The 15,447-nt window shown below is 60.7% G+C and overlaps 1 protein-coding gene across 1 annotated transcript; it reads right to left on the reverse strand.

Annotated features, from left to right (window-relative positions):
- Window positions 1-3,690: 3,690 nt before the first annotated feature.
- LOC116994098 (zinc finger protein 282-like) lies at window positions 3,691-8,028 on the reverse strand. The gene is given in 21 exon segments (XM_042779654.1): window positions 3,691-3,724; window positions 3,726-3,766; window positions 3,768-3,815; window positions 3,817-3,864; window positions 3,866-3,925; window positions 3,927-4,028; window positions 4,030-4,062; window positions 4,064-4,102; window positions 4,104-4,214; window positions 4,217-4,372; window positions 4,375-4,403; window positions 4,406-4,476; window positions 4,511-4,679; window positions 4,917-4,968; window positions 4,970-5,028; window positions 5,571-5,684; window positions 6,033-6,159; window positions 6,252-6,653; window positions 7,515-7,673; window positions 7,676-7,755; window positions 7,818-8,028. Coding segments are annotated over 21 exon segments (2,145 nt in total).
- Between the last annotated feature and the right edge of the window lie 7,419 nt (window positions 8,029-15,447).

Consider the following 15,447-nt stretch of genomic DNA (forward strand, 5'->3'; position numbering starts at 1 on the left):
ACTGGGTCTGGATGGAGACCTGCTGGGTCAGGATGGAGATCTGCTGGGAGTGGGGTTTGGGTGGAGATCTGCTAGGTCAGGGTAGAGATCTGCTGGGTCAGGATGGAGATCTGCTGGGAGTGGGGTTTGGATGGAGATCCACTGGGTCAGGATGGAGATCCACTGGGTCAGGATGGAGATCCGCTGGGTTAGGATGGAGATCTGCTGGGAATGGAGTCAGGATGGGGATCTGCTGGGAAGTGTGGGATCTAGATGGAGATCCACTGGGTCAGGATGAAGATCTGCTGGGTCAGGATGGAGATCTGCTGGGAGTGGGGTTTGGATGGAGATCCACTGGGTCAGGATGGAGATCCACTGACTCAGGATGGAGATCCGCTGGATCAGGATGGAGATCCTCTGACTGAGGAGGGAGATCCATCATCAGGATGGAGATCCTCTGACTCAGGATGGAGATCCACTGGGTCAGGATAGACATTCACTGGGATCCACGGGGCAGGGAGGGCCTGGGGCCAGGGCAGTGCTGTGGCTCACCAGAGGTTTCTCTCTCTCTCTCCCAGCCGAGTCAGGACCGGAGCTGCGCACTCCAGACGCGTCGGCCATCTCCCCATCCCTGCGAAACGAGTCCCTGGTCTCCTACGCCTCCATGTCGGAGGAGGAGGAACGGGAAGGCCGGGAGGTGGAGAGGGGCCACGGTGGGGCCGCGGGGATGCAGCCAGGGCCCGAGGCCCCCATGTCAGCGGAGGAGGACATGAAGCTGTCCCGCCAGGCCATGCTGATCCGCCGGTGCAGCTCCCAGGGCTCCGTCACTTCCCTGCCCGAGGACTCCCTGAACCCCGCGGACGCTCATTCGGACTGGGGGCACGAGGGGGTGTCCGACCTGCCCGCCCTGGGCCGCGGGCTCGACTCGGCGCATCCCGAGGAGCAGGCGGGGGGCCCGGGCCCGGAGGTGGGCGCCTTGCCCAGGGTACTGATGGGGCCCACCTGGGAGAAGGCTCCGGCGGAGGAGGAGCCCCCGGCGCGCTCCCCGCTGCACGGCGCCCTGACCGAGGAATCGCTGCCCTCCTCCGCCTCCCCGCCGGGAGACGCCCCGGCCGCCGCCGGCCCCGGCCGCGGGCTGGGCTGCTCCCGCCTGCGCGAGGACCGCCGCGAGAGCTGGAGGACTAGCATCCATCACCTGCTCGACCTGGAGGAGCAGTGGGACCAGCTGTACCACCAGGAGCTGGCCATGTGGCAGGAGGAACGGGCCACCCAGCGCGAGGAGCGGGCTCGCGACCGGGAGCTGCAGTTCCGCCTGCTCGGCGTCCTCACGGACATCCGCGACGAGCTGCGCTACCTGCGCCAGGAGCGCGCCGGCGCCCGCCAGAGCCCGGCCCCGCCGCCCCCCGAGCCCCGCCGCGACCCCAGCCCGCTCCTGGAGCAGCCCAAAGCCGAGCCCAGCTTCCCCGAGCCACCGGCCGGGAGCGCCGGCTGGGCAGACACCGCCGTGCCCAGCCGGAGCCCCTTCGGTAACCGCGGCCGGGGCCGGCGCCGCGGGCGGCCGCGCGGCTCCGCTTCCCGACACAGACGCCTCTTCCTCACCAACAGCTAGGGACGGGCGGGAGCCGCTCCGCCACGGACACGGAGTGCCCGCGGCCGCCCCGGCGGGACGGTGTGCGGTGACGCGGGCGGCACCCGGATGGATCCCCGCGGGGAGGGACAGAGCACGGGCGGCCGGCGCTGCCCCAAGCCTGCCGCGGGCTCGGAGCGCTCCGGGCAGGTGCCCGCGTGTCCCCGGGCCAGCGAGGCGCGGGAGCGCCCCGAGGTGACAGCGCCGTGCCCGCGGGGGACACGTGTGACAGCGCGGCGTGCCGGCGCTAGTCCAGTAGGATTTACTACCTGTCGGGGGGTGGGAGTTAGGAACACTTAGTCGCTGACGTGCGAACATTTTATGCAAATCATTTAATGACCTAATTTGCATATAACCATAAAACTTCTGTTAAAAAAAAAAAGCCTCCAAAAAAACCCAGAAATTATGGTTTTGTGTGTGATCTCTGTGCGGGGGTGGGAGCTGGGCCCGTGGGGTCGTTTGAGCCATGGCACTGCAGCCCTGAATGGGGACAAGGCCATGGGGCAAACGAGCTTCACCCCATTCCTTTGGGGCAGCCCTGGGAGGGCTGGGCCACAGGAGCTGTGCAGGCTTGGAACCAGCAGCTCTGTGCATCTGGAGAGGGTGAGGGCATGCACATTTTGGGGGAAATGTGGAGGATCCCCTGCCCAGGTCTATTTGGGGTCCCCAGGCAGTTTGCAGTGTCCCCAGCGAGTTCAGAGGCTCCCCAGGAATGTGCAGGGCCGAGGCAGCCTGACAGGTTCCAGGAGTGTGTAATGTCCCGAGGGAGTGTCCCTGGCAGTGTCCAGTGTCCCCAGCGAGTGTGGAGGGCCCTGACTTCATACAGCAGTGTGCAGGGTCCCCATGGAGCGTCCAAGTGTCCCCAGGGAGTGTCCAAGTGTCCCCAGGGAGTGTCCCCAAGCATTGTGCAGTGTTCCCAGAGTATGTGCAGGATTCCCAGGAAGGTCTCCAGCAGCATTTGGGGTCCCCAGGCAAGGTGCAGTGTCCTCAGCAGTGCTTGGGGTCCCCAGCAGTGTGCAGGGTCCCTGGACAGTGCAGGGTCCCCAGGGAATGCCCAAGGTCCCCAGCCATGGGCAGTGTCCCCAGGGCACTCCAGCACTGCACCCCCTGTCTCCCCCCTCCATCTCCAGCCCACATCAGGGTGACAGCACTGCTGAACCCTGTGCTGTGTCCCCTGTGCTGTCCCCTCTTCCAGCCCCCAGCATCCAGGGCCCCTTAACTGCCACATCCTGCTTGGTGGCAGCTCTGTCCCCCACAGGCAGGGTGGGACAGGAGAGTGCAGCCCCCAGGGAGGGGACAGTGGGGCAGCAGGAGCTGTGACATTTTCAGGGTCACCCAGCTCTGGTCGTGGTTTCCCAGAAGGATGGTGACACCCAGCTTGGGGACCTCATGGTGGCTGAGGAAGGGCCCTGGATTCACACGGCCGTGGGGGAAAAATAATTGTGAGAAATAACTCCTATCCCTAAATCAGAGGGGTAGGAGGGACCTGGGACAAGAAGGGTTGGTGACGGGAGTGGGGGTCTGCACACAGCCCCACACCCTCGGACCCACAACGCTGCCATTCCCACCACCCCGTGTCCCACCACGACATTCCCACTTCTCCCATCCTGCTGCCGCTGCTCCACACGCTGCGGGAACCCCGGGACGGACGGGAATGCGGCCCACAGAGCACGTGGGGATCCCGCGGCGGGGGTGCTGAAGGCTCTGCAGCCCAGCACGACTTTATTCCGTTTCGCTCTCGTCCAGACAAAACTACACCCAAGCACTGTACAGCGGGGACGGCGCGGGGAGGGGAGGCAGTAAAAAAATAAGCAGCGGGGGCGAGGGGACAGAGCGGCAGGCGGGGGGTTGCGCGGGGGGACACGGCGGGGGGGCTGCCCCCCACCCCGTGCGGCGACATTGTCCGTGGGGGGAGCGCTGGGGGGTGCAGTGTCCGTCCGTGCGGGGGACCGGGGGGCTCGTCCTCCCCCCGGAGCGCCCCGCCTGCCCCCCGCCCAGGCCGGGGCACCTCGGTTTGGTGGAAGCTGCGTGGCCGGGGGCTGTCCCCGTCCCGGGGGGTGGCCAGTCCGCGGCGGGGGTGGCCCCTAGTCCCCGGGGGGCAGGATCCCGGGCGGGGGCAGGCGGCGGCGGCCCCGCCTCGGCGCTGTGCACCCGCTGGTGATTCCTTGAGCGATTCCTTGTAGCGGAAGCTGCGGCCGCAGGCGGGGCAACTGGTACGGGCGCTCCCCGGTGTGGATGCGCTGGTGCTTGAGCAGGTTTCTGCTTGCGGATGAAGCTCTTTCCGCACTGGGCGCAGGCGAAGGGGCGCTCGCCGGTGTGGCAGCCGCTGGTGGTTCTGCAGGTGTTCCTTGCGGCTGTAGCACTTGCCGCACTCAGGGAGCACTTGTAGGGGCCGCTCGCCGCGATGGATCATCTGGTGCCGGCACCAGCCCCGAGTGGCAATTGAAGCTCTTGCCGCCACTCGGCGCACGGGTAGGGCCGCTCTGCAGCGTGGCCTGCGCTGGTGGATCCGCAGGCTCTTCTTGCCGCTGAAGCTCTTCCCGCACTCGGCGCACCCGTGCGGCCGCTCCTCGGCGGGGCCCGGCGGCGCCGCGGGGGACGCTCCCGGTATCGGCGCCCGGGCCCGGCTCGGGGGCCCGGAGCTTTGCCCAGTCTGTGCTGCGCCGGCAGAGCCAACCGCCGCTGGGCACCGGCCGCCTGTCCCCTCGGGGGTTCCCGAAGCCCCGTGGCGGGGAAGAGCAGCTCCCCCGAGCTGCCCGGCAACCCACCTCCTCCGGGGGCTCGGCGTGCGGGCACGCTCCTCCGTCTTCACCAGCAGCCCCTCGCTGGCTGCAGGGGACAGAGAGACTGGGTCAGGCCTACCGGGGACACTGGGAATGTCCCCAAAGTCACAGCTCGTTCTGCGGGGATGTCCCCCCCCCACCCCAGCCCCATGGTGGGGGGTCGCTCACCAGACCAGGGCCCGGGGCAGCATCTCCCTCTCGGGGCATCTCCCAGGGCTCCCGGACACAGGGCTCTTCCTCCTGCTTGATCCACGACAAGAAGTCGTGCGCGGTGATCAGGGCGTCCGCGCCTGCAGGGAGGGACAGGGACAGGGACTCAGCCACGCGGGGGCCACACCCTGCCTCCGGGAGGCGGGGAGGGAACGGCTCCGGTGGGTGCAGGTTCGGGAGGGGATGGCTCCGGTGGGTGCAGGCTCGGGAGGGAACGGCTCCGGTGGGTGCAGGCTCGGGAGGGAACAGCTCCGGTGGGTGCAGGCTCGGGGGAGGGAAACGGCTCCGATGGGTGCAGCCTCAGCCCCCGCGCTCACCTGCACAGGGGTCTGGTGGCATCCCCCGCTCCTCAGGGAACTGCTGCTCCCCCCACAAAAGCCACCTCCTGCTTGATCCGGGACAGGATGTCGGAGGTGGAGATCAGCGACTCTGTTCACAAGGAGAGACTCGGCCAGGGCTGGGATGGAGCCACACTGTGACCCACGGTGTGTGACCCCTGGACTCTGGCCTCAGGGGCCATCCCCATCCCACAGCAGCTACGGACATCCAACACCCCCAGGGAGCTGTGGGGACAGGTGACTGTGGGACAGCCCTTGGTGATGGGTGACCCAGAGATGGCCCTTGGGGACAGGCACAACCCCTGGGAACAGATGACTGTGGCAGAGCCCATTGGGGACAGGTGACAATCGCACTGTTGATGGGGCTGGGTGACTGTGACACAGTCCATGGGCTCTGGCACAACGTGGTGGCAGCAGGGCACACGTGGATCTCACAGTGATGGATATCCAAAATCTCCAGCACAACAATCACAGATTTTCTGGGTTCACTCATGGCAGTTCCCAGTCACAGCTGGAGAACTGTGCCCACTGGGATTGGGAAGGAGGAGAGGCCTCCCTGCGGTGAGGAAGGTTGGGGAACACAAGGTGGGGACAGTGGGGACAGTGGGGACAGCTCCTGTGGCAGTGCCTCACCCGCGCAGGCGTCCGGCGGCAGCTCCCTCTGCTCCAGCTCCCGCTGCTCAGGGACACAGGGCCCGTCCCCGCGCTCGCTGCGGGGCTGTGCCTCGCTTCTGGAGAGAGCCCCATCTGCCAGGGACACAGAATGATGTCACCCCATGCCTGCTGCGCCCTCAGGGGGACACTGGGGACACACCAGGCTGTCCCTCCTGGTGGAGAACACGCCTAAATCCCGTGACAGCTCCATGCTGGGGGTAGTGCAGACACTCAGCCCCTGGATTCTGGGGGACAAGGACCTTCACCAGCTTCCTGGGCAGCACTGGCATGGCACAGTGTGTCACCCTGTCCCCACACAACCATGGAGCGTTCCCTCTGGAATGGGTGGTCCCAGGACACAGTGAGTGTGGAACCAGGGCCCCCACTAAGGAGACACAGCATCACTCCATCCTGCCAGGAGAGGGGGACAGGGACATTTACCCAGGGACAGCAAAGCCTCGTAGTTCTCCTTCACCAGGTTGTTGTACAGCTCTTTCTGCCACTCCTCCAGGTTCTTCCACTCCTCCGCTGAGAAGTAGACGGCGATGTCAACAAATGTCACTGGCACCTGTGGGGACAAGACCCCCCGGCTCAGCGGCGCCCACTTCCCGGGGAAACTGAGGGTCCCTCACTGTCCTGCAGCCCCCTGGGACACTTTACCTTGGGGACCTCGCCGCGGGGGCCGGGAGGCAGCCGCAGCACCCAGAAGTTCCTGTTCTTGAGGAGATTCTCCACATTCTCCAGGCGCCGCTGGAGCAGCCCGTACTCCTGGATGAGCGTGCCCAGCACAGCCCACTTGCTCTCCAGCTGGTTCCCAAATTCCATGGCTGTCTTCTCGCAGTCCAGGAGCTTCTTCTCGGCCGTGCCAGAGCGGCCCTCCAGGCTGAGCAGGCGGGTGGCCAGGAGGTCGATCTTCCTCTCCATGGCCTGCACCGTGGCCACCACGGTCCAGAGCGAGGCCTCGGCGGAGTGGAGCTGCGCCTCCCGCACGTGTGCCCGCTCCGGCAGCAGCGGCGGCTGCAGCGGCATCAGGTGAGGGGCCTCCATGTTCCACTCCTGCACCTGGGCCACCGGGAGGGAACGAGGGGGAGGAGGCCACCGTCACCCCCTGGAGCCTCTGTTCCCCATTTTCAGGGATTTTGGCCACCAGCAGCCCCAGAACTGCAGGGGACCCCTGTGTGCAATGCCCATCAGCCAGAGGGGACAGTGAGTGGCAGTCCTGGGTGGCCGTGGGGTCAGTGCCCATCTCTGTCACCACGGAACACTTGCCAGAACTGGGCAGGTCACTGTGGTGACCTCCTCCCAACTTGTCATGCCAGCTCCCAGTCCCTTGGGAGCCATTCCTGGGTCTGCCCGGGCTGGAACCCACTCGGGAGGAGGATGGGTCTGGATGGGCAGGGAGCATCCAGGGCAAGTGTGGGCCAGGGGTGTCCAGGGACACCTTGGGGACATAAAGGGACATGCCAGGACAGAAGTGCCTGGGGCATCCCTGAGCTGAAGCCTGCTCAGAGCACCCCGGGGCACCCTGGGGCATCCCAGGGGCACGGGGATATCCCGGGGCAGAGGTACCTGGGGACACAGGGACATCCCGGGTCAGAGGGGCATCCCGGGAGCACCGGGGCCATCGCGGGTCGCGTCCTTAGGGACATCCCGGGGCACCCCGAGGGCACGGGGACATCCCGGGTCAGCGGTGCCCGGTGCATCCCGGGGAGGCACGGACATCCCGGGGCAGGGGTGCTCAGCCCCATCCCGGGGCCCCCGCGGCTCTGGTCCCCGGTGTGGCGGGGCCCCGCGGGCTGGGGGTGCGGAGGGTCCCGGCCGGGGCTCGGGCCGGGCCGGGCGGCGGCGGGGAGCGGGGCGGGCGGGGCGGCTCCGCCTGCGGCCGTGCCCGGTGCCGGTGCCGGTGCCCCGGGCCGCGCTTACCTGGGCGGGCGCCCACTCGGCCATGGCCCCGCGGAGCTGGGCCGGGCCCCGGCGGCCGCGGCCGGGGCTGGGGCTGCGGTTGGGGCCGGGCGGCGGCGGCGGCGAGCGCGGAGCGGGGCCGGGCCGGGGCCGGGGCCGGGAGCGGGGCCGGGGCCGCTGTCGGTGCCTGCGCACGGGCCGGGCCCCGCCGCCCCGCCGAGCAGCCACGGGCAGCCGGGGAATCGCATCCGCCTCCTCCGGGCTGGGCGGCAGCGGGCGGGGAGCGGCGGCAGCGCGGAGCGCCGAGCACTGCCGCCTACCGGCACCGGGAGCGGCTCCGCCACCGGCGCGGCCCCGGTACCGCCACCGGCACCGCCACCAGCACCCGCACCGGCACCGGCCGCGGCTCTGCCACCGGCACTGTCACTGCCACGGCCCGCTGGCACCGGCGTGGCTCCGGCACAGCCGCGGGTACTGGCGCTGGCACCAGCAGTGCCACCGGTACCGGCACCGGCAGCAGCATTGGCACCGCCATGGGAACCGGGATGGGCTCTGCCACAGCACCAGTCTCTGCATCCAGATCAGCACCGATGCTGACACGAGCAGGGGTGACACTGGGCTGGATTTGGGGCCAGGGAACACCGATTTGGGTGGCACCGAGCTGTGGGGGGAGAGGACACGGCCATGCACACCAGGACCCCGTCCTGGACAGAACGTGGAGGGACATTCTGGGTTTGGGAACCACCGTGTGTGCTCATCCTGAACCTTTAATTTGAACCGTGCCAGGGCTGGGGCTGTGCCAGGCCAGGAAAAGCGTTACGGTGGCACCTTCCTGGGATTATCCTGGGAGAAGCTCCTCCAGTGCCTCGATGTTGTGGGCTCCCCTGGGCTGGACAGGGAGCAGGATGACACCAGGGAAAGGAGGGCAGTGGCACAAGAAGGGTTAAGGGGCTGAGCAGCCAGGGGAGCCTGAGTAGTCATTTCCCTCCAGGATCTCATCACTCCCTGTCCTCTCCAGCATTGTCTGCCAGCTGGGACACCCCAAGCCTGCAGGCCGTGCCCCATGGTCCCAGGGCTGAGCCCTTTTCATGAAGATGTTTTCTCCAATATCCAGATATGATTTCCATTTCCAATTTCCGTTTCCAATTGGATGGGATATTGTTGGAATTGTTCCCTGGGAGGATGGTGAGGCTCTGGCACAGGGTGCCCAGAGAAGCTGTGGCTGCCCCTGGAAGTGTCCAAGGCCAGGCTGGACTGGGCTTGGAGCACCCTGGGACAGTGGAAGATGTCCCTGCCATGGAATGGGGTGGGAATAGGATGATCCTTAAAATCCCTTCCAAACCAATCCACTCTGGGATCCTATGAGGAATAAAAGCAAAGCCATCCCCCAGGACTTCACTTATGAGAAGGAAACAATGAGAAGCCAGTGCCAAAAGGTTTTTGGGACATTATTCCTGTACCTGGGATGGGCAGGATGGTTTGGGGCCAAGTGTATTTTCCCAGTCCTGCTCAGAACTGCTGGAACTCCAGCACAGCACCAGCTGGGTGTTCTCTGCTGCTCCTCAGGGGCTGCTGAGCCCAGAGACTTCATTCCAGCTGGAGTCTGTGACTGAGGACACCCCTCCAACTGGAGGCAACACATTTTCCCTCTTGGCACTCAACTGGAATATTCAAAAACGCTGAAAGCCACCGGCACATGGAGAGAAAACACAAAATCTGCATGTGCTGCCTCCACAGGCCCCCCCTCCTCTCCTCTCACCTTCTCCCTGCTGCATTTCCACTTCCCAGAGGAACATCACTGACACACTGTACACACATTTAGAATACATCCATGTTTTTTGGTTTTTTTTCCCTAGAATTTTCAGAAACCAAAGTATCATCTCTCCCCACAGGAAAACATGAGGTCAATATAAAAATAGAACCCAAAAACAGAGTTAGTTCTGCAGGTACAGTAATGGGAGAGCAGCTAAAGTGGGGAAATAATGCCCAGAATTGGTGGCTTCAAACATCAGTTCACAATCCCATTCCCAATTCTTCATTTTCATCCAGTTTACAATCCCATTCCCAATTCTTCATTTTTCATCCAGTTTACAATCCCATTCCCAATTCTTCATTTTTCATCCAGTTTACAATCCCATTCCCAATTCTTCATTTTTCATCCCTGAAAACTTCCAGTGTTTCCCCGTGCTACTCTGGATGCTCTCCAGCATGCGTTGTTTGGTGCACCACGTTTTTTTAATGCCCCTTTTGGCACAGCCAATGCTGCTCCATCCAACTCCTGCTCCAAGGAGGAGCTGGATGGAGCATGGTAAGAATGACAGGAATGATCCAGGTCCTAATCAATGCCCGTTAAGCCAGCACCAAATTGAACCAGAACTCGATTCAATTTGGGAAAACTGCCTTATCCCCAGTTCCACTCTGACCCACTCAAACCCCACCTCGGGGCAGAGCGGGGTTTTTGACACTGGTGGCTGCACCTGTCTGGCCCAGTCTGTGCTGTGAGGAGGCTCTGGAGGGTGCCTTTCCCCTGGGCACAGGCCGGTTGTGGCCGCGCTGGTGCCGCAGCAGGTGCGCGTGGCGGGCAAAGCTCTCCCCGCACTCGGTGCAGATGAACCACGGCACCGCCGCGTCCTCGGGCTGGCCCTGGTGGTCCAGCAGGAACTGCCTGAACAGATCCACCTCCTGCCCTGCCAGGACACTGCCACTGCTCCTGGTTCCCACAGGATTGGCTGGATTTGTTGCTGGATTTGTTGCCGGATTTTGGTGGCTCCCCGATGTTTTCCCCTGGTCTGAGTAGTGGCAGTGGGATGCTTGGGATGCTCCTGAGGATGATCCATGCACTTGTGTGCCTCCTGCACCCTGGATCATGGCTCCACCATGGCCTGGAATGAGGAGATTCCAAACATTCCCTGTATGTGAGGTGACAGAACACAAATCTCCAAAGGACAACAATTCCCCCTTCACTGCTTCTGGACAAAACCAGTTTTGGGGTTTAAAAAAAAAAAAAAAAAGCAGGGGTGACCTGGAGTCCCCCATCCCTCCAATCCTACCAATTTCAAGGTGCTGTCAGTGAATTCCCACACCACCACACACCTGTGCTGAGGCTGGCAGGAATTTTCCTTCCCTCCGAGTCCTGCGGATTCTTGACCTGCGCCACCCGTCCTACTGGGATATGGGTTTTGGGAACAAGGAACAAGTCTGAACAAGGAACAGAAAGAACAAGGGAATGATGGTTATTCATAGTTCCCCTTGATGGTTTTCCAGCAAATCCCTCCATCACCCATTCTCTAAAGAGCATCTCTGTTATTCCAGGAAAAGACCCAATGAGGGAGCAGCAGCACTAAAAGGGTGTCTGGGATGCAGGTGAACAGGATTTGTGCTCCAGCTTTTTTAAAACATTCCAGAAATTACACCCAGAAGATTAAATGTTGAAAAGTGGAAGGTCTTGGATTTGAGCCTTAACCCCAAATTCAGCTGCCTGGTGCTGGGTTTATGGTTCAGTCCTGTCTTTTTCCCAGCTAATTCCTCCTTGTGCAATGCCCCCAGTTTCAGCAGGTTCTTCTAGGAATCAATCCAAGGAATTACCTGAATGCTGAGGAGCCAGGGAGGGCTCACAGCTTCAGATTTAAAAAGTCAGTGACTTCAAGCAAACATATAATTTTGCATTTAAAGCTAATTAACAAGATTTCATCATTTTCTGGGCATCATTCAAGTTATTTCAGTTTTTCTGCATCAATATAGTTCAATTCTCTTCAGTGAATCCCAGACTCAGACATACATCAGGGTCTGGGGATGAGGAAAACACAACTTCACTGTAATTAATGAGGGTAATTAATGATCCTGTGTGTCACTGCAGCTCCTGTATCCAAACCTTTCCCACTCCTGGTTCATTTTATTGGCAGCTGCATTCCCTGAGATCCTAAACTGTCCTTCAACCTTTTAAAGGAAAATTGTGGAGCTTCTTGTCACTCACAAAGATTCACAAGCACTTAAAGATGAATTCTGTAAAAATGCAGGGATTTGAGGAGTGACAAGAGCCAGGCCAGACCCAGAGTGTGTCCCTTTGGAGAGGGAAAACTGACCTTTTCCCATTGAGATGAAAGATCCGTATTTCTCCTTCAGCAATTGCTTATAAAATTCATTCTGCCAATCCTCCAGACGTGGCCACTGAGGAAGCATGCCAGGGATCTAAAAAGCAAAGTGTTCCACAGTCAGGGGAGCTGTGAATCCCTGAAAACCCTCTTATCCCAACACTTTAAACCCGTGGGCACCTCCCAGCTGCTCCCAGCCATGTCTGTGCTATGTGTAAGCAGCATATTAATGAAGGATTTTACATAAGAATCTTCTACTGTTAATCCAGAATGAGAGAAAAGGCTTTAAAGCGATGTGACTCAGCCAGAACAATGATTTGCTCCAACAACTGGGTCAGAAATTAGTCATAAAAAACATATCCGTGGTCAGCATCCACACCCGGCCCCCTCAGGGAACGTGGCTTTTCCTTCAATGAAAAATAACATAATTCAGTGTTTTAAATAAACCCTCAGGCAGTGCCATGATCTGTCAGACTGGCTGGAAAAGCTCCTCCCTGGTAATGAAAGCTTATTATTAGGGAATAACAATATTACTATTAATTAAACCCTCTAAGGGATATTTTTCCAAGCTGCTTCCAAGGCTTTACAAGCAAATCTCCCCTTTGATTTAATTTATTCCCACTATCCAGCCCCTCCTTTACCCTAGGGGGTTCAGAATTCCGCATCCTTTTTCGGGTTTTGTTGCTTGTCAAGCCCTGAGGGGTCCCCACGAGCCAGGTCCCATCCAGCCCCAGGATGAATTTGTTGGGAACAGCCTCCTTCAGCAGGCGCCGTCTCTTGCTGATCTTCAGAGGATCCGCCTTGAAGGAGCTCTCCTCGAAATGCTCCGAGCACAGGCACTGGTACCTGGAGGGGGTCTCCATGTCCCTGCCCATGTTTTGGATCCACTGCCTCAGCAGGGCTTTGTTTTGTAGGGGGAATCCGTAAAAACTGACCGAGCTGTTCTTGTAGATCCCGCTCGAGGCGTTGTGGCAGTTCAGGGCCGCGCAATAACCCATGGTCGCGCGCCAGCAACGGGGGGAACACCCCAAAAAACACTCCAGGGAGGAAGTTTAGGGAGTTCCTAAACAGCCTCAGTCCCAAACAGGTCTAAATTTCTCCCCAAACCCCGTGGTTTTGGCAAAGATGGTTGAGTGAAACACGGGACTGAACTTCACGCGGAGAGGAGCCAGGTCTGTCCCAACTCCTTTAAATCAACGCTCTGAAAAGGGAAAAAAGCTTTAAAATCAGTTTAATGCCCCTGAAAATGCAGATTTACATTTAATTAACCCCTGTGCTATGCACACAGACGTGAGCTTCGTTTATTTGTGTATCCACGAGGGATCCTAAGCTCCAAAGGTTATCCAGCACACAGCACAGGGCTGAGAGATAAATAATTCCCAAAAATGAAAGTTTGGGGTGTGATGTCCCCAATCAGAGGAGAGTCTCAGGGGTGTCGAGCAGTGAGGAGATCTTTGGACAGGAACACTGAAAAAGGGAATAAACCATCCAGGGATCCTGCTGCATCCTGCTCTGATGATCCCAAGGTCTGAGGATGCCCGTGGTTAAAAAGGGACAAGGATCAGAAGTTCCAAAAAAAGCTCACAGAGCTTGATTATTAAATTAAACAGCATGAAAAATGGTATTTTGCCCTTATCTGGTAATAAGGGAAAGAAAAGAAGAGGGAAGAGAGAGGGAGATCAGATGGGAGAAGGAAGGAGATCCAGCAATGATCCTGTCCTGAGGCCACATTTTCACACCCTGGAAGTTTTCCTCCCCCCTGGAATTAGCTTTCTCCTTTTTTATGTAAATGAGTGAGGATGAACATTCCCTTCTCCCAGAGCTTTCTGGAAAGCTTTGAGCCACCTCTCCCGGATCAATATTTGGCTGACACCCTGTGCCCCTTTCCCGACCCCATTCCCGCACTGCCCTTATCTCCCTGGAGCAGAAGGGAAGTGGCCCCAGGAGCTGCAGCCCCACCTGCGGGCTCCTCCTGTCCCCAACCACATCCTGCTCTAACGGGCTTGTTCTGGGAGCTTGGGACACAGCAGCAAACAGCTCCTTGGGGTGTCCCCAGGTGTCCCAGCACAGCGAGGGCAGGGACAGAACAGCCCCCAGGGCTGCTCCAGGGCTGGAGCCCCTCTGGAGCCAGGTTGGGAGAGCTGGGAATGTTCATCTGGAGAGGAGAAGCTCCAGGGAGAGCTCAGAGCCTCTGGCAGGGCCTGAAGGGATCCAGGAGAGCTGGAGGGACTGGGGACAAGGGATGGAGGGACAGGACACAGGGAATGGCTTTGAGCTGAAGGAGAGATAGGATATCGGGAAGGAATTCCCAGCTGTGAGCGTGGGCACAGGGTGCCCAGAGAAGCTGTGGATGGTCCCTGGAAGTCTCCAAGGCCAGGTTGGATTGGGCTTGGAGCAGCCTGGGACAGTGGAAGGTGTCCCTGACATGGCAGGGGATGGACTTCAAGGTCCTTTTCAACACAAACAGTTCCAGCCTAGCCCCGCTTTCACTCTCTGCACCTGCCGGGGGTGTCTGTGCCTCTCTGCCCGCCCCACAGCTGTGGGGGGAGCGGGTAGCGGCGCTGCCCTGGCGGTGCCGGGGGGGCAGGGCTGCCGGAGGAGGCCGGACACGGCTCTGCAGCCCGGGAAGCGCCACCGGAGCCCCAGTGCCTCCCGCTCAGAGCCACGCTGCGCCGCCATCTTCCTCCCCCTCAGCCGCGCCAAGCCGCAGCAGCCAATCACAGGCGGCACCGGGCAGTAGCAGCCAATCACAGGCGGTGCTGGGTAGCAGCAGCCAATCAAAACTCAGCCCCAACCATTTCCCTCACGCCATTGGCCCCGCTGCGGCCTCCACGAGGAGAGGGCGGGAGGGTCGCTCATCCCTATTGGTCAGCGTGAGGGGGAAAGCAGGGCGCTGATTGGGTGAGACGGGAAGGGAGGCGGAGATTGAGAGCGGCGTCCACTCGTTGTCATGGCAACGGCGGCGGGACCGAAACCGCGGGAGCCTCGCCGTGCACCGGCCGTGGGTCGGGACTGGAGAACCGGGACTCCCTCACCGAGCACCGGCCGTGGGTCGGGACTGGAGAACCGGGACTCCCTCACTGAGCACCGGCCGTGGGTCGGGAGTGGAGAACCGGGACTCCCTCACTGAGCACCGGCCGTGGGTCGGGACTGGAGAACCGGGACTCCCTCACCGAGCACCGGCGGGACGCGGGATTCGCCCGGAGCGCGGTCCCGGGCCGGGGGAGCGCAGGCGGACCCCGGGACCAGCCGCCGCCTCCCCGCCCGTTTCTTCCCAATGCAAAGATGTCTCGAAACCTTGGATTTGGGGGGTGGCAGCTGCTGAGCTCCTCCTCTGCCTTCAGCCTCGCTTGTCCCTTCCCCTCCCGCTGCAGAACGACCCGTGGCATTTGACAATTTTAATTAATTAATACCCTTGAAATTTCCAGCCAACGAATCCGGACAAAACTTAAGCAGAAACACGCGCACAAAAAAGGTTCCTTAAGTTTCCTTTAAGGTAAAGGAGCTCTGACCCCAAACAGGCTCTTCCCTGACACAGACACCTCTGTTTCTCTATTTTTGCGCCGCGACGCCACCGACAAAGTGACAGGTGACAAATCCAGACTCTTACTAGTAAAAGGAATAAATCGTGTCCTTAGAAGGCCACCACACGTCCGACTCAATCCCGTGAGGAGCCTGAACTCGAGCAAAAGGTGTCTGAAGGAGGATGTTTAAAGAGCAGTGCCGTGTCCCGCTCCAAAGGGGAGCGAAATTCCTCAGGCATGGAGATGCCCGCGGTCCAAAAGGAACGACAAACGCCAGAGGGTCCCAAAAGAGCGACGAGGTTTGATTAGTAAATTATACACTTGGCATGGATATTGGGA

Source organism: Catharus ustulatus, chromosome 1 (genome assembly GCF_009819885.2).
Source record: "Catharus ustulatus isolate bCatUst1 chromosome 1, bCatUst1.pri.v2, whole genome shotgun sequence".
Classification (NCBI taxonomy): domain Eukaryota; kingdom Metazoa; phylum Chordata; class Aves; order Passeriformes; family Turdidae; genus Catharus; species Catharus ustulatus.